The sequence below is a fragment of the Boleophthalmus pectinirostris genome, unplaced genomic scaffold (genome assembly GCF_026225935.1).
Source record: "Boleophthalmus pectinirostris isolate CB_2022bp ecotype Guang Dong unplaced genomic scaffold, ASM2622593v1 HiC_scaffold_2, whole genome shotgun sequence".
In the NCBI taxonomy this organism is placed as follows: Eukaryota; Metazoa; Chordata; class Actinopteri; order Gobiiformes; family Gobiidae; genus Boleophthalmus; species Boleophthalmus pectinirostris.
The window spans coordinates 4,618,674-4,636,887 of NW_026571152.1; the positions used below are offsets into that span (position 1 = coordinate 4,618,674).

The 18,214-nt window shown below is 37.2% G+C and overlaps 1 protein-coding gene across 1 annotated transcript; it reads left to right on the forward strand.

Annotated features, from left to right (window-relative positions):
* The first annotated feature begins 4 nt into the window (after positions 1 to 4).
* LOC110163787 (cytosolic 5'-nucleotidase 1A-like) lies at positions 5 to 7,331 on the forward strand. Its single transcript, XM_020928794.2, has 6 exons — positions 5 to 189; positions 1,742 to 1,846; positions 2,296 to 2,428; positions 2,742 to 2,864; positions 3,610 to 3,740; positions 5,948 to 7,331. Exons 1-6 carry the CDS (start codon positions 154 to 156, stop codon positions 6,179 to 6,181), a joined length of 762 nt encoding a protein of 253 aa, XP_020784453.1. The 5' UTR covers positions 5 to 153; the 3' UTR covers positions 6,182 to 7,331.
* Positions 7,332 to 18,214: the final 10,883 nt, after the last annotated feature.

The window sequence follows — 18,214 nt, forward strand, 5'->3', positions numbered from 1 at the left end:
GAGCAGGAAATCAGTTTTATGCTTCACGCTTTTGGCTTGATTTAGAAAAGTTTGTTTTTGTTTCGCGTTTAGGTGTGGCGAAAGGGGTCAAGATAACCCGTTAGAGAATTATTAACCGGTTTAAAGCTGCAAAAAGTGAATGCAGAAGTGGAAATGGTCGAAACACTTGAGAATGCAGACGTCAAACAGGTAAATGACATAAATAACAGGTAACTCTCGGTGGAGCGTATCATTTTAAATCATCAATTGGAATCGTAAAAACTTGGATTATTTTGTATCTGATCATTGCATTTAACTAATATTTTAATACCACAGAGGGAAATGTGCACCAGCAAATCAAACCAGCAGCAAACTTTAACATCACCAACTGGTAAAGTGTGTGATGTGTTTTGCCCAATAACACAATAGCAGTGCAGTGTAAACAGAAGGTGGAATTACTGTAATTGTCAACCTTAAAACTGAACAAATGAAACAGAAAACGCACACTAAAGTTCTTGAGGAGGTGCAAATGCAAGGAACAGTAAAATAAAAATTAAAAAATGCATAGCACACTCAGATGGCTGATGTCCAAAAGCTTTTTTTATTTTTTTTTTATTTTTTTATTATTATTTTTAAATAATGTTTTGGCAAAAAGCCTTCGTCAGATCTTTTTTTTTTTTTTTTTTTTTTTTGCTTTTGGAGCACAGTATATGATATACAGGTCCAAAATGACAGCCTCCCTTTTGAGTCACTTGACAGATGCATGAACTTAACCAACAAATTATGTGTCATGTATTATTTTATTTATTTTTATTTTTTTATCTTGTTTTTATTGTATAATTGTGGACCAAATAATCTGTCTGAAATAAAGAATACATACAAGTATATACATTAAACCAATTTGGAAATGTGTACGTGGCCTAGTTTTGCAGGAACTTAGTGTGTAAACAAAGTTTGCCCCACAGTCTTTCCCAAAGGCACACATGAAGGCTTTCTATTTTTACATTTCCACTGAGGCCACCAGTCCAAGAAAAGGAAGTCACTTTGACATGGAAACCTATATTTGGCTGACAAATACCAAAGCTCGAGTCACTGCAATTACTGCTGCTACTAATACTACTACTTCTATTGCTACTGCTACTACTGTGTGCAGTGACTTATACTATTATTTTATTAAATGTAATTTCATATATTTGTGTCCCACTACCACCACATATTGGAATAAAATTTTTTTTAAATAAAAACACTGTATTTTAAATCAGTATAACAATTCCAAAATACATACATTCCAAAAATTACAATAAAGAAAATATTAAATGATTCAGAATTTGCCTATTAAAGAGCATTTATATGGCATTTATATTTATATTATTTATTTATTTACAAGGTGGGTTAGTAACTGCTTTATTTAATATATAGGCAGTATTTTTTTTATTATTAGTATTTTAATATGTGTGAATTTAATATGCTCTGTAGAGAATGTTGTTTTAAGAGATTAGGCAATTTGAAGTTTTTCTTGGTGTCAACCTTGTTTTTATAATTAGCTATTAATAATATATTTTTGAATGAGTTGCCCAAAGAATTAAATACATACGTCTTGGGAGGAGTATTTGCAATGTTTTTATTGTTGTTGGTTTTTTTTTAATCAGTATATGATAGCTGGTTATGTGAAATAAAAAAGCACTAACCTTCTCAGTATGAATGGACAGCATAGAATTATGAAGATGTAATGGTCTATAATCAGATTTCTTGTTTTCTTCAGGTCAGTGCAGAAAATGCTCTGGTGATCGCGGTCTCTCACAGCGCCGTGTTTGGAGCAGAAGAAGAAGAGGTTCAAGGAGCCGGAGTCGCCTTCCCTCTTCTACAGGTTAGAGGTCAAAGGTCAACCCTGGGTCAGAGGCAGGAGACTAAATAGATTTGATTTGATTTGTTAGTAAAACTTGATTAGTTCAGATTTTTTTCATTCAGATGGCAACTTATATCTTATATCTTTATACAGACATATTCAGACAATATTATTTCACTCAAACAGAATGAGCTGAGGTTTGGAATTACTTACAAAAACACAGAAATATCAAATCATACCCATATTTGGAAATACATACATTTTCATTTACCTTAACTGTTCTTGTACATTTTTTTCTCTTCAAAACAACATTCACAATATTTCATGACCATCTTTAGTGTTAGACATATTTATTTTTTCAATGAAGCCCATAATGGTAAGTATTAGACTTTTAAAGACAGTCATAAAGACTCGTAGACCCATATTAATGTTTTATAGCTTAACTATATAGTTTCTCTTTTGCCCTGTAGGCGGTGCAGAGAGTGAACGAGCGCCTGTTGCAGTTGGACTCATCTGGCTCTGAGTCTTTTGAGTTTGAGGTGGTTCTGATCTGCACAAACAGAGTCCAGAGAGACCAGGTCCAGACCAAGACCAGAGCCCACGGTATCTGCAACACCTCACTGTCACAGGGAGCTCAGCTGCACACAAATGAGTGTGTAACAAACACTCCACAGGAGTGATCTCTGTTACATAGCACAAATTGCAAAGGCTTTTTAGTCAATTAAAATGATAATGATTATTATTACTATTTAACATTTTATAATGCCTTACACTTGTAATGTGCATTGAAGCCTTTCAAAGTGCTACACTACACTAGTCATTATTCATTCTCTACATACTTTTGATGTTAAGCTACTACATTAGCCACAGCTGCCCTGGGGCAGACTGAGACTGTCTTTCCTCTCTTCTTATTTAGGTCTGCAAATCCACCGTTTCAGTTTTTCTGGTGAGGACGACATCACTGACAGTTTACTGGAAAATAAAGTCCAGCTTTTTCTGACGACAGACTCAAATGAGGCCACACAAGCAGCAAACAAAGGTCAGACATGAATTTAACAATACACTGTATGTATCTCACTGTACAATATTGTCCTGGTCTAAACCATTCTTTGTATAAGTGGAGACTTGTGTTGGTTTGTACAAATCTGATTACTCTCTTCAAAAAGTAATTAGTGCGTTCATTATTATTATAAACCAACGACCATGATCTATGTAGTTTACTCTGCATTTGACCACTGCAAAAAATCATAGTCTCAAAGTACAAATTTGTGTAAAATGTGGAAATATTTTAAAGGGTTTATATTACACTATTTCCTGAGGTATGTTATAATGTTAAATAATGTCAAAAATATATCTGTAATTGTGTTTTGTTTCATTCACATATGTTTGACACATATATTGTATATTTCAGAGTCATTCTCTAAAAACAGAAAACACTGTTCCACCTTATGATGTCATGTGGTAATACTGTTATGTGGTAATGTCCACTGTGTTTTTAATCTCCATACTCGTTCACTAGAATCATTTGCCAATATCTACTGAACTAAAGGTAAAGGTAGACATTAACTTGAAAACTGCCTCTTCATGACATCACAAGGTGGAACAGAGCATCTTGTGCTTTGGAGATGTAGACAGACTAATAATAAAGGGTTACTCAATGAGACAAAACAACTCCAGGTGTGTTTTTGTTGAGGTAACAACATTTTAATATGTCTAAAAGCTCATTGGAGTCAGTTTAATATAATATACGACGTTTAGATGCTGATATTTAGTTTTGTTTGCAGGAGTCCTGTCCGCTATCCTGGGGCCTCTCTCAGCCTGTGGACCCTCAGAGCAGCTCAGAGTCATGTTCTGTGGAGACGCCATCTTGGATCCCAGCTCTGAACTGAACACAGGACGTCATCAGGCCTCACAGGTACACAGGCAGGCCCGCTGGGTATAGGTCGGCAGATTGGGTTCATTGCATTCACATTGGTTTGGGGCACTGTGGCTGAGTGGCTAGCACTCATGCCTCACAGCAAGAAGGTTCTTGGTTCGATCCCCGGGTCGCCCGGGCCTTTCTGTGTGGAGTTTGCATGTTTCTTCCCGTGTCTGGATGGGTTTCCTCCTGGCGCTCCGGTTTCCCCAAAACATACAATCAATTCAATCATTTTGTGTCCTTAGGCAAGACACTTCACCCACATTGCCTGGTATGATAGTGGTGTGTGTGTGAGTGATGGTGGTGGTCGGAGGGACCGATGGAGCCGATTGGCTTGGCAGCCGCATTTCTGTCAGTGTGCCCCAGGGCAGCTGTGGCTACAATAGTAGCTTACCATCACCAGGGTATAGAGTGAACGTATAACGAATAACGAGTGAATGAATGCTGAATGAATAATGCTGAATAATGCTCTCTAAAGCATCTTTGGGGACAGAAAATATCTATGAAAAGCGCTATACAAATAAAGACTTTCTTACTTACTTACTTACTGTCGGACATAGACCTGATTTGGTCTTTTTCTAGTCCGGGTTTAGTCCTTGAAATGACGGTGTATCTGTGCAAGTCTGAGCTCACCTCTATAAACTTTGTAAGCAAAATAAAGGAATATATAGATAGCTTTTATAGGGTTAGCAAACTTTTCAGGCCGGAATCACCAAAATAACCATCCACAACTGACCTGGGACCCCACTGCAGAATAGAACTGATGCTGTATAATTTCAAAGTTGAACAGAAATATTGTAGTTTATTGTGGTATTTGTCATAATTTCACCAGTACCGTTTTTATTACATTTTTATAAGTAGAGTGGCATAATTTTTAAATCTTATCTTCCATGTCATTTTGCAACTCAAAGCTCAGTGCTTTGCCACCCCCCTGTGATAGAAATTTAGATTATGGAAAGATTTCTTTCAATCTGTCTTGTGTAAATGAATGTGATTTCTACTTGAAACCCAGACAAATCATTAACATGTGTAAAGGTTCATCAGGCACAACTGTCTCCTCCTTCAGGAAGCCTTTTGTTGTCCTCAACTGTGTGTTCATTTAGTACCAGCCTCTGAAACCAAAGTCAGTCTGCTTTGATATGTATGTAACTTGTATTTCTGTATAAATACTCAGAGCTCAAATGCTCTGGGGGAGGTACTGGGGCAGATACTGGGGCAGATACTGGGGCAGATACTGGGGCAGATACTGGGGCAGATACTGGGGCAGATACTGGGGCAGATACTGGGGCAGATACTGGGGCCATACTTGGAAGATGGGGCAAGATGTGGTTCAGACATACTGCTGGTGGAGAGAGGCTGTTGGGCTATGGCCAGGTCAGTCCTAGGCTCTGTCCATATCTGCTGTAACAAGAATAAACCTTGGTCTGTACTCCAAAAACTCATCAGGCTTCGCAGATGGATTCATTATTTATCTTCAAGAGATATATGATTTTTGCCACAACAAACCTACTCTGAGAACTACTTGTCAACTGCTCTGTGCACAAACCAACATCACCTTTCAAAACATGCCTCAAGAACTACTTTTGATTCCTGTTCCAAGTAAAAGGATCGGTATGCAAGAGCAATTTTCATATAATTTTTATCCAGTATAATGTAATTTTTACAAAAAAAATTTACCATAATTGACTTATTCTTGTTCTGATTTTGATCAAGATAATTCTGAAGCTAATAAGCATTGTCCTTTTTTTAAATATAATTTTTCTCTGTTGATATCTTCTCGAATGATTTAACTTTTTAATCGACTATTGGTCTCAAAGCTCCAGCACAGGCCTATATTTTGTTTTGGCCAACCTGAGTACACAAAAAGCTTTATTTAAATGCTGAAATGCTTAAAATGCATAACATGACAACACTGCTCTCGTGAAGGTTTGTGGTAAGTGTAGACTGTAGGTAAGTTTGTTGTAAATTTGTTTGTCATACATTAAATTACATCATTTGGGGAAAATGACCAAAAATCTGCCGTATATATGGGCCATGGATTACTCTGGATTAGGCATTGGCCTTTAAAAAATCCATTATGGTCGATCTCTAATGAGTACCTAGTTTTGGGGCTAGTTTTATAGTATCTGGGTATGAATTGATTTATTCTTGTTCATCTGCTTTGTGCCTCTCTTAAACCATAATGTCTTTATTTTTCTGTGCAGATGTTTTGGTCTCATCTCGGTAAAATCCGTCAGAAGTTTGGAGTAGTGGACAGTCCTCTGTCGCTGGTCCTGCTCTCCTCTCAAAGAGACATAAACAGCTGCAGCAGGTCCCTCCGATCGCTCCGGACCCTCGGCGTGAACGTGGACGAGGCGTACTGTTTGGGAGGCTCGCCGCAGAATCCCATCATATCACTGCTGCGACCTCACTTCCTGCTCGGAGCGCCGGAGGAATGATGTCATCAGGTCACATGATTAGAAAATATGGAATGAAAGGAGTGTAAAAGGGTCTTTTTTTAACTGTAGTCAAACATAAGACATGGTAAATGGTGAAAAGCGTAGGCTACTGAAAATTTGTACTAGTAAAGTAAAAGTACAGTTTGATAGCTACAACTCAGAGTACTGAAACGTATGACTACTAGTGAGTTACTAGTTATTTTTACACAACTTTGATAGCATTTTGGATTTTACTGGCCAGTCCCTTCTACATTCTGACCGAATCCACTTGGAACGGTCCAACCACAGCACATTTGTATCACATGTTACTCAAATGCGGAAGACATCTCTTGAAAATTCTCATATTATCCAGAACAAAATATGTATGTTATTATTTTACCTCAGATAAATAAGTGTTTGGTGCTTTGACTGTTGATTTTGCAGAAAAAAGGCAGTTTCTCAGTCCTTGGTGTAGATTTTTCTGCTTTGTTTTAAATGGAAGCTCACCGCCATGTTTGTTTTCACCCGAACAGAGCATGTGTCGCTCACTGGTTAATCATCTTGTTACTCAGGCCCTCTTGTTACTCAGGAAGACAGGATACGTTTCCACCTCGTCTTTGTAAAGTTTTTGTCAAAGCGTGTGGTTCTGCCTGGACAGGTCAGTCTTATTTTAAACAGTTAAAAGCTGAATTAAATTGTAGTGCATATTCTCAGAGCTGTGGACAATCCGAGCAGGAGCCAGGCGATGCGGTGCTGTTATGTGTGTGGGTTGAGAGAAGAAGAGGAGGAGACAGTGGTGGATTGGGAGTCAGACTTGTGCTGTACTCATTTTTAATGCGGCTAATTACAGTTACATGGCTAGAATTATACTCAGGTTTAGATATTTAGTCAAAAAAGTACAATTATCCAAAAACTCTAAGTAGTTACTTTGCCCCCCATATTTGTGTTGTTTTTTTTTTTGCAGAGTGACTTTGGCCAGCAGAGGGCAGAATATCAGCACTTTAAAACTGAGCAGAGCTTTGATAACATTTAGATAAAGATTTTTTGTCAGTAAAACCTGCACTGTCTTTGCATAGAGATGATAAAAATGCAAGAAAAATACCACAGAGGCCTTAAACTGTCTGTGTGCCTTAAAGGTCATTATTAAAGAGGTTTGATATTTAAAAAAAAACAGACTTTGTCCTTGTTGCTTGTGCTTGCCTTATATAGTTCTGGTTTAGTCATGTTTTAGACCTGGATTAATTCTGATGTAGTCATAGTTTACATCTGAGGCTGTCTCATATTTAATAATTTTGCTAGTAAGGCTGTAGTTGACAAAAAAAAAGGGTTGAATAAAAACTTCTGATCAATTAGTCAATTAAAAACTTCTTAAAACTCTCTGTATCTGACCTAAACTGCACTCACAAGATGACACTTTTAGGGGGAGTTCACGCAAAAACTACTATTACAATTACTATTAAAATATTAAACAGTGTACTTGTATAAAGGCAGATTAAATTTGTGAATTGTGAGTTTAATCTGCATTTTTACATAAATAATATTTTTTTTTAATCTGCTAACTCACTCCTTTCTGCTGTCGTCCCATAGAAATACTTATAATCTAAATAAGCAAAAACGAAAAGGTGCGGAAAAAGATGTAATAAGAAGTTCAAATTTAATAAGGTCAAAAGGTATTATTTACTCTTTTATCATTTTATTTGCATCTACATACATTACAAAAAATAGGAACCAAACAACATACAAGATACAAGACAAACATTACGATCGAAGATTACATACAAATAGGGACAAAGGTGATGGGTTTGTGACAGTGTGGACATTGTGTGTGTGTGTGTTTGTGTGTGTGTGCGAGGGGGGGTATTGAGTATTGGAAATAAGTATGTACTGGAACTTATAAGGTAAGATATAATTTAGCCAAAGCTCAAAATTAGACAAATTTAACAAAAAAGTCAGGCCCAACTGGGGTTAACAAGAACTCAACAGAATAAAACTAACCCACCAGACAAAGGAACAGGTGTTTAAATACTCGAGGATTAACCAAAAGTGAACACAAGAGGGAGCTATTACACTAAAAGAGAACTAAAACTCCTAACTCTGTCAAAGTAACGATGAGACAAATAAATAATTAGAAGTCTACAGAAAACAACAGTGATAATTACAGTAACTTTAAGCAAACTAAATTAGCAAAACTAAACTAAATAGTGCTCCTCCTCTTGACTTGGTGAAGGTGTTCTATGCCAAGGCTTGGCTCCTCCTAATTGAGTGCAAAAATACCAAAATATCAATATATCGTATCGTTTAATGTGATGATACTGTATCCGTATCGGGGGCTGCTGTATTGATATAGTTACAGTTTAGTTTGTTTATGTGACACATTTGACATTTTCACCGTTTTGAGGATTAAAATGTTTGTGTTTCATATGAACAAGGAGTGGTTTAAAACTGTTAGTATCACAGCCATGATTTTGCCTTAAGTTTTTTATTGAACCATATCAAGTCGATGTGAAATATATTGTATCAAATCCAAAGTGCACTGTATCGAGATATGTATTATATCCGCAACTTCTTAATGATCCCCAGTCCTAGTTCCTTATCTGGCAACTCACAAAAAGAACAATTGTAAGGAAATAAATAATTCAGACATACAGTATATTAACTAAAATGTGTGCACCCAAATTAGAAAATATAACTCTGAACAAAAGGAATTAAATGAAACTATGTGTAATGTAAATAATGTAACTTAAAGAAATGTAAAGTGTAAATGAAATGAAAGGAAAATACTAACACTGTAGCCTAATACAAACTTTGGTCGACTAAGGCTCCATCGAACAGATTAAAAGAACTACAGCCCAATTGTCTTGATGAACCAGGGTGGCTCTTTTACTGTAGAAAGACTGATGCAGGGGCTCAGTCTGGAAAAGGGCTGCAAATATTATTTTAGCAGTCAAATAATTTCAATAGACTTTATACGCAGCAGCACGCTAGAAAGGCTCACTGTGTCTCAAGGCTAACTGCCACTTTTTTTTTCAAATCAGAAAACAAAAAACTAAAAAAAATAAACAACCTGTTCAAATTCAGTTTAATTAAAATAAAGACTACCCAATTATCTGTAGATGCAGATGACTTCAATTTCTGACATTGTTTCTATGGAGATGTCACTGCTCTGCCTGGAGTTTTTCCACAGTATGATATTACAGATCCACCTTATAGTTATTCAATTACAGGCAGAGCCACAAATAACTTAGAGCATCCACCTGTATACATGCAGGCCTATTCAAATGTCTCAGTTCAAAATGTGTATCATATTTTCAAATGTCTCAATTCAAAATTCTCAATAACTTAACAGCATCCAACTATACAGTACATGTAGACATCTGTGCACAAGCACTCAGTTGATGCCTATCCGTTTTTCATTTCTGCTACGGTTTTTTAAAAAGAATGATACATTTTTATCATTTCTATCATTTGTACATTTGTATACTTGTGGACTGACTCAACTGACAGATTGGGGGAATGGGGAATGCATGGTCATGTAATCTTGATTTGTTCAATATTCTTCTTCTTATTGTTGTTGTTATTATGAAATTAGTGTTACTGATGAGTTATGTATGGACATTTAACCTTTTCAAGTGAATAACATACACATTTATGAAAAATATTTTTCAATAATTTTCTTAAGTTTGTGTCCTGTGGTGCCCCTCCCACAGGTTGTGAATGGCTGGTGGCCCTGGGCACTGTGCCACTGGCCCATATGGATAATCCAGCCTTGATTCCAGGTGGTTTTAAAGCTCAAAAATACCTAGAAAAACAGACATTCTAACTGTGAGCGAGGTCACCTCTCCACAGATCTGACCTGTAACTTGGTCTGGTTTTGTCTCCATAATGATAGAAAGGTTTAATACCATACTGTGAAACATTCCAGACAAAGCAATAATATCTCCATGGAGGAAAGATTTGATGGACCCTCCACCAGAAAAGTTTAAGCAATGAAAAACAAACATCTCTTTCTAAACACAGAAGTGTCCTTGGCTCAAGTCTCCATTTTATTTGTACTTTTTAACATGGTCCACCGCCTATTCCCACATCCCTTCATTGTGACATGTCTCTGGATGCTGGGGGATGTTCTTTTCATGTTCTTTTCATGTATACCAAAAATAATATGTTGGAATTTTATTGAAAAGCTTTAGTCAGTATGATCTTTGTTACATTTTAAGCAGTCTTTCCAAAAAATTTTGGTAACAGTGCATTTCCAAAAAAGATTACTTATTGTTTCAGGATATTCTTTACAAAAATTGCAGCTGGGGTTAGTAGTTAGTATTGTAAATTTTGTGCATAAGTTTAAAGGAGATGTCCCTCATCTTATTATTTATCATACATTTTTGATTCACAGTCATGCCTCTATTTAGATTTGCTGGTTTTCCAACACTTTTTAGTACCTCTATTCCGACACGTCATAAGTGTGTTTTAGGCTGCAAGAGTGTCGTCTCATTGAACTGCCACAATGAACTTGATTGGTTATTTATTTAGGCTGTATGTTTTTCTCCGCAGATGGCCTACATGATGAAATGAATGAAGCACAAAGGGCGCATGCAGCCTCTGGTTTAGGTTAGGTAGTTTCCTGAAGGCTGGCCTGTGCTCTTTTAAAATGCATGACTGTTTCCCACGTCGATCATTTAGGACATTTTCTCACTGTCTGATATCTTATGTGTGTGGCTGAAGTATTCTCTGAGCAAAGTATAGTAATAGTAGTAGTATAGTAAGTATAGTAAGTAATAGGCTAGTAGCTCAGTTGGTAGAGCATTCGCCCACTGATCTGAAGGTTGGTAGTTCGAATCCCGGTCTTGACATAAACATCACAGGCTGAGCGGTCAGATCAACTGAGCCACAATTTGGCTGATGTGATTCCAGCTCCCACAGATGAATGCTGCTGTTGTGTCCTTGGGCAAGACACTTAACCCACCTTGCCCACAGTGTCTGCGTACACTGGTGTGTGAATGGGTGAGTGGTTCCTTGTTGTAAAGCGCTTTGACCACCTTGAAGGTGGAAAAGCGCTTTAGAAAAATGTGACCATTTACCCTAGGCTATCGCATTAATATTACCGTATTTTGCGCAATATAGGGGCTCTGGATCATAAGGCGTACTGTCATTGAATGGTCAATTTTCAAACTTTTTTCACATATAAACCGCACCGGACTATAAGGCGAATTAAACGAAACACAACAGTCAGTCAAACTTTATTTAACGCCTTCACAATAACTCTTAACTTTGTTCATTTGTAAAGTGTAAAAAAAATACTGTCGGAGACACTAAATTGTTAGTGTATTCACAATAGGTCATAATTGTTCAAACAGTTGGGTGATTACGGCTTCCAGCATGGCCACATCCCTCTCATCTTTATCCGAGTCAGTGTCGTTACTGTTACAGTTGCAGTTCAGTGATGATTCCGGTCTTGGCGTAAGTCGCTCGGCGCTGTCTCTCTGTCTTGGTGTCTTGGTTTGCCTTCTCTCATCCACTCCTCCCACACAGCTCGCACTTTTACTTCATAAAAGCCTTGAGTTTAAAGTGGGCATTGTAAGCATGCATTTTGATATTAAAAGGAATCACAGTATGCTCCTGACTACGGGAGCCGTAATGCTGCAAGTGGTGCGGCTTTGTAGTTTACTAAAGTCGTACTAAGAATAAATTCATATATCAGACGCTCTGGATTATAAGGTGCACAGTCATTTTTGATTAAATGAAAGGCTTTTAAGTGTGCCCTATAGTGCGGAAAATACGGTATTCATGTCGGAAAAGCAGAATGTTTGAAAAATAGTAAAGTCCCGCTACTCCGGCAATGAAAAAAAAAAGTTGAAGTAAGGGGACGCTTGAAAAATGTTTATGCCGTTACTCCGACAATTAGACGTCAATGTCTAAATAGAAGCATGGAACCATAAAATTGGACAGGAAGTAGTGACACTAATAGTGCGGTTGCCAGGTGTTACTGTGCAAAGAGCCTATTAGTCACCCAGGAATTTTAAGTACTTGTTTGAACTAAAAAAGTTGGAATAAACCGATGAGTGGCAGCTCATAGATATAGAATTTTGTCAGTGGAAAATAAGTGGGAATCCTGAATCTTGTAACATTTGAGAGAAGACTGAAAACTGATAAATTAATGCAAAAAATCTATGAATTTCAGTTTGTATAGGTCTAGAGCTGCACAGTTTTGGGGGAAAAATCAAGTTGTGTCCCTCAAAGGTTTTTTTACTGACAAGGATTGCACTTAAATTTGGGAATATATGTTTAAAAAGTAGAATTCTGTTTTCAGATCTATGTTCTAATGTTGTTTCCTCATCACAAACAGACCTGGAGGTGTGTTTTTTGTTTCATTCACACATGTTTAACACACAGACTCTGCATATTTAGACTGAGTTCTTTTCTCAAACAGAAAATTCTCTGTCCCACCTTGTGATGTCATGTGGTAATACAGGAAGTGCTCCACTGTGGTTTTTAAACTCCTTAAACCTTCACTAGAATCCTTTGGATTACATCAGTCCGGGAATTGACAATCTCTACTGAACTAAAGTTAAAAAGAGCTGTGAACTTGAAAACTACCACTTCATGACATCACAAGGTGGAACACAGTATTATGAGTTTTGGAAATGTAGACAGACTAATAATAAAATCTGACTCAAACATGTGTGAATGAAACAAAACACAATTCCAGGTCTGTTTTTGAGGAGCTAACAGCATTTTAACATGTCTTAAAGCTCACAAGAGTCAATTTTGTGTAATATGGGATATTTTAACATTTGAGAAAAAACTGAAATATGAAATGATAATTTAATCCAGTTCAATCCAATCCCATGTATTTCAGAAAAGATGTAGAGGTCTAAAGTACAGGTACAAGAGTTTTCTATAAAAAGAGGATAATTTGTTCTATGCAGAAGACATTCCATTATCTACATAAGTGTGTTCTTTGCCATTTGGTAATTGCACTTATCTAGCCATTTTGATGTGATTGTGTGTATTGTATGTATTGTGTAGCCATACTATAGGGTCAGTAGGTTTTGTATAAGATGACCTCATGGAGACACAGGCACACTGCTTTGTGCTGAGAAATCACTGGTCTTTGCTAATTGTGACCTTTCAAATTGCCATAAGAAGTGTTTCAGTTGGATGATCCCTCTAGTTTAATCCTCACTGTTCATCAGGTCTGCTTCCAGGCTCAGTTTAGTCCCATTGTGCTCCTGGTTCAGATATTACACCCGAGCTAAGGTGCACAGGATACTTTGGTAAATGTTAAATGTTCACATTTTTATACAGCTCTTTTCCACCTTCAAGGAACTCAGAGCTCTTTACAACAAAGAATTTAGACTTAGACAAACTTTATTGATCCAGGAAATGATTTGGACACAGTAGTTCACACATCACAATATAATATAATAACAAAGACTAAAAATATGATGGTCATAATAAATACTAAATAAGTAGCAAAAAAGAATCAAGAGTGTCAAATAAGACATAATTGTATAAATGTAAATGAAAAATAAGCACTGTATTTTTTGGACTATAAATTGCACCAGAGTATAAATTGCACCAGCCAAAAAAATGCATAATGAAGAAGAAAAAAGGCCTTTCTGAATCCCGACAGGATGGTTTCGGTGTCACTGAAGTCCAGGCTTTGTCCATCCATCCAGTGACTTCAGGAAAGTTTCATGGTGCATCCTCCCGGTGTCACAAGTTTCTCGCTCACTCCAAACATTCTGTTACCGTTTTCAGATGCAGATTTCACGACTTGCATCTTGTAATCTGGGAGCATTTGTGTTCAGTCTTCTCAGTCATCTTTATAAGTTTGTTAAATGTTAAATTGTTCAGTGGTGCAGAAGTAATGGTGTGATCGACTGACATGATACAGACAGGAGGCTCTTTCTGCAGGAGACAAGCGCAGTAGAGCCAAGTGACAGTGGTCAGTGTTGGGAAGGTTACGTTTAAAATGTATTCCCTTACAGATTACAGATTACTTACCCCAAAATGTAGTTTGTAACGGAATCCATTAAGTTACTTAAAGTGAGTAACGTAATCTGAATACTTTGGATTACTTGATTTGCTGTAGAGAAGCAAAGACGAGGAAATCTTCACATAAGAAGTTTTGTCTGATAAAAGAAAATAAAAAGCCCAGACTCAACCAAATTAAAAATATTATTGATAAAAGATGAGGAGACATGGTCCACACAGCAGGATTTAGTCCTGTTAAATCCTGGTTTTAGACCTAGTTTAGACCTGGTTTAGACCTGCTTTTAGACCTAGTTTAGACCTGGTTTTAGACCTAGTTTTAGACCTGGTTTAGACCTAGTTTTAGACCTAGTTTTAGACCTGGTTTAGACCTGCTTTTAGACCTGCTTTTAGACCTGCTTTTAGACCTGCTTTTAGACCTGGTTTAGATCTAGTTTAGACCTGCTTTTAGACCTGGTTTAGACCTAATTTAGACTTGCGTTTAGACCTGGTTTAGTGTCCGGCAATGAGTGGAATTACAAGAAAAAAAGAAAAAAAAAAAGGGGGATATAGCCCAAAATGTAAAAACAGGAAAATCCCACCGTGTAATCCATTTATTTCAACAAAGTAACTGTAATCCAATTACCACTCACTGAAACAGTAACTGTAACTGAATACTCATAATTTGTACTCTGATTACTTAACTCTGGTACATGTAATCTGTTACTCCCAAACACTGACCGTGGTACAGGAGGAACAGCAGATACTCACACACAAGACTAGAGCGCCCTCTCACGGCTGAACATTTTTATATGTAAGTTGCACCAGAGTATACGTTGCAGGAAACACCCAAAACATGAAAAAAATGCAACTTATAGTGTGAAAAATACAGTAATAAAACATAAAATCTCAGTTATTTACAGGAGGTCATGGGAAGACAGTGCAACAAATTGTCAGGACATAGGGTTATCCGCTGCATAAGAACCACACTCCCATTCACACATTCGTGCATGCAGACACTGGGGGTGAGGTGGGGTAAGTGTCTTGCCCAAGGACTCAACAACAGCATTCGTCTTTGGGAGGTGGAATCACACCGCCAACCTGTGGGTCAGTGGATCTGACCACCCAACCAATGATGTTTATGTCAAGAGCGGGATTTGAACTGCCAACCTCTGGATCAATGGACAAATGCTAACTTGGAGCACTACTCTTTATTTGAACACAATCTGACCAGAAAGAGTTGACTTGGTGACTACTGAAAGCATGAATTTTGTTAGAATTTATGATCTTTGGTATTTAAACTGATGTGAATTACTGTGTATTACAAAAGAGATGAAGTTGTTTCCAGAGTAACTTAATAAATGTACTTGTTTTAAAATATTTCCACTGCCACCAGCTCCTTAAGTTACACACTGCAGCTATTTCTATACTTGGGAAAAGAGGCCCCTGTAAACCATCTTTTCTGCTGCTACAAGTAATCTTTCTATGACATACTTTGCCTTTCTGTTAACAGTTTATGTTATATCGATTTATGACCTTGTATGTACAGTACGCTAAATTAGTTTAAGTCCATTTATGTCCAGCCTTCTATTGTTAGAGCCTTACACAGTGTACATATACAGGAGAGTTTCTTTGTAAAACTTTGTAAGACACTCTCTACCTAGTCTGCAGTCGCTTCTTTCACGACTCCATGAAAGCTTGTATTGATCACATCGCTGTTTAAATCCATTCATTACTTTTTGTAGTTTTCCGACGATTGTCAGACTTTTTTGTGTGTTTGCGTTGTGTCACTATGGTAACAACTGAACATTCCACCAATAGTGATACACACATCAAGGTGTCAAGAGTCACAATGAACACTTACAGAAATGTACGTGCAGAATGAATGCATAGGCACAGGCATTCAGTAACGGGGCATCAGGTAAAATCCTCCACCTGCCACCACTAGGGGCGTGCAAAAATGTTGAAATATTGATATATCATAAATATATATCGTATCGTTTAATATGATGATAAAGTACTGCCTGGGCTGCTGTATCGATATACCGTATTCTCCGGGCTATTAGGCGCTCTGGATTATAAGATGCACTGTCATTGAATGGTCTATTTTCAAACTTTTTTCACAAATAAACCGCACCGGACTTTAAACAAAACACAGCAGTTGGATGGGTCAGTGGGACTTTGTTTGTTGCATTCACGGTGACACTGGGCTTTGTTCAGTTGTGGCGTGTAGGGAGGGTGCTGTCTGGGACCAACGGTTTGTCGGCGTGTTCGCAGTGACTCAGTTGTTCAGTTGTGTCTAGAAGTGGCACATTGCTCTCGCTTTTTCGGTTCGTTCCTCCGTTCCGTTCCTCGTCGGTGTAGAGTGATGAGTGTGTCTGTGGGTGTTTTAGGCTGTGCGGTCGCTGTCTGCTCCGTGTGTGTTTGCGTGCGCTGTGGGTGGTGGGGCTTTGTAGTTTACTGAAGTCGTGCTGGGACACCCGAGTGGATTCATGTATAGGGCGCTCTGGACTGTGGGGACGCACGGCCGTTTTGTGATGAGGTTGGAGGCTTAAGAGTGCGCCTAATAGCCCGGAAAATAGGGTAATGTGTATATAAGAGTGTATATAAAAGTATTTTTTGGTATATTTTACTGAATTGTTTTGTTACAGCTACAGTTGCGTTTCTTGTTTAGAGGAAGGAAACTCGTTTATGGAACATTTTCACTGTTTTGAGGATTAAAATGTTGGTGTTTCATATGAACTTTGCACAAAAAGTGATTTAACAAAAAGTTTTAGTATCACAGTCATCATTTTTACCAGTAACAAACTTTTCCTTAATATGAAGAAATCATATCATATGCTATTTAATTATAAAAAATAATGTTGATAGCAACAACTATGTAATTAACTTTAATGATGGAACCCCAATTGTAAAAGTTGACCAATTGAAATATCTTGGTCTTGTTTTAGACTCACAATTTAATTTTAACTTAGACATAGATTCAGTTACAAAGAAAGCTTCTAACCAGCTGAGGATACTTTACTTAAATATTAACTGTTTCACTTTATCTGTCAGAAAAAGAATTACCTCACAATTACTTCTACCAGTACTCCACTACACAGACATAATTTATCAGAACACCTCAGGATCTAACCTTCGATTGTTACATGTCATTTATAATAGTATATGTAGGTTTGTATTAAGATGTCCCTATAGAACGCACCACTGTCAAATGTATTCATCACTCAACTCTCTCTTACATCCACAAGACAGCTACAATTTGTGTTTAAATGTTATTACTCAAAGTTCCCACCCTACTTAAAAGAGTTTCTGATTTCATTTAGATCAGCATATCATTTACGTCACACTGAACAATTATTTTTTTAATGTTCCTATAATTAAAAAAAGAAATTGGGAGCAGAGCATTTAACTTCAAAGCTCCAAATGAACGGAACAACTACCCTCCTCAATACGACCAGTTACATCAATCCACCAGTTTAAGGCGTCAGTCTTCAGATACTTACAAACATCCTGCTCCTGTTTTCCATTTTTGTTCTATGTACTTTCTGTTGTACATAGAGTTGTTTTTTTCACTAATTTACAAATATAGGTGTGGTGATGATAAAATCAGAGACATGTATGTATATCTTAGGATCCTGGATTGTATAGTATGAATGCTATCTGTGTGTTGTGTGCACGTTGTCTTTGTCTGTTTGTCTTTTGTTCTGTTTTGATGTGTTTTTTTCTTTCTCTTCTGTAAATGCTGCTTTTGTTAATGTATTAGGACTCCCTTGCAAACGAGACGCTACATCTCAAGGGGCTTCACTTATAAATAAATAAATAAATAAATACATTTTTATTGAACTGTATCGAACTGATTTGAAATATATCATATCGAACCAAAGGTGCACTGTATCGAGCTATGTATTGTATCGTGGCCTATGAATCAAGATATGTATCGTATCGGCAACTTCTTATTGATACTAGCCCTCGCCACCACCCTTTAGATACAAATGGGAAATGTTCAGTAGAAGTATGTTTGGAAGTATACATTTATCTCTGGTGTACTTCTAGCTTATCGTAGTATTCTTTTGTGTAGTG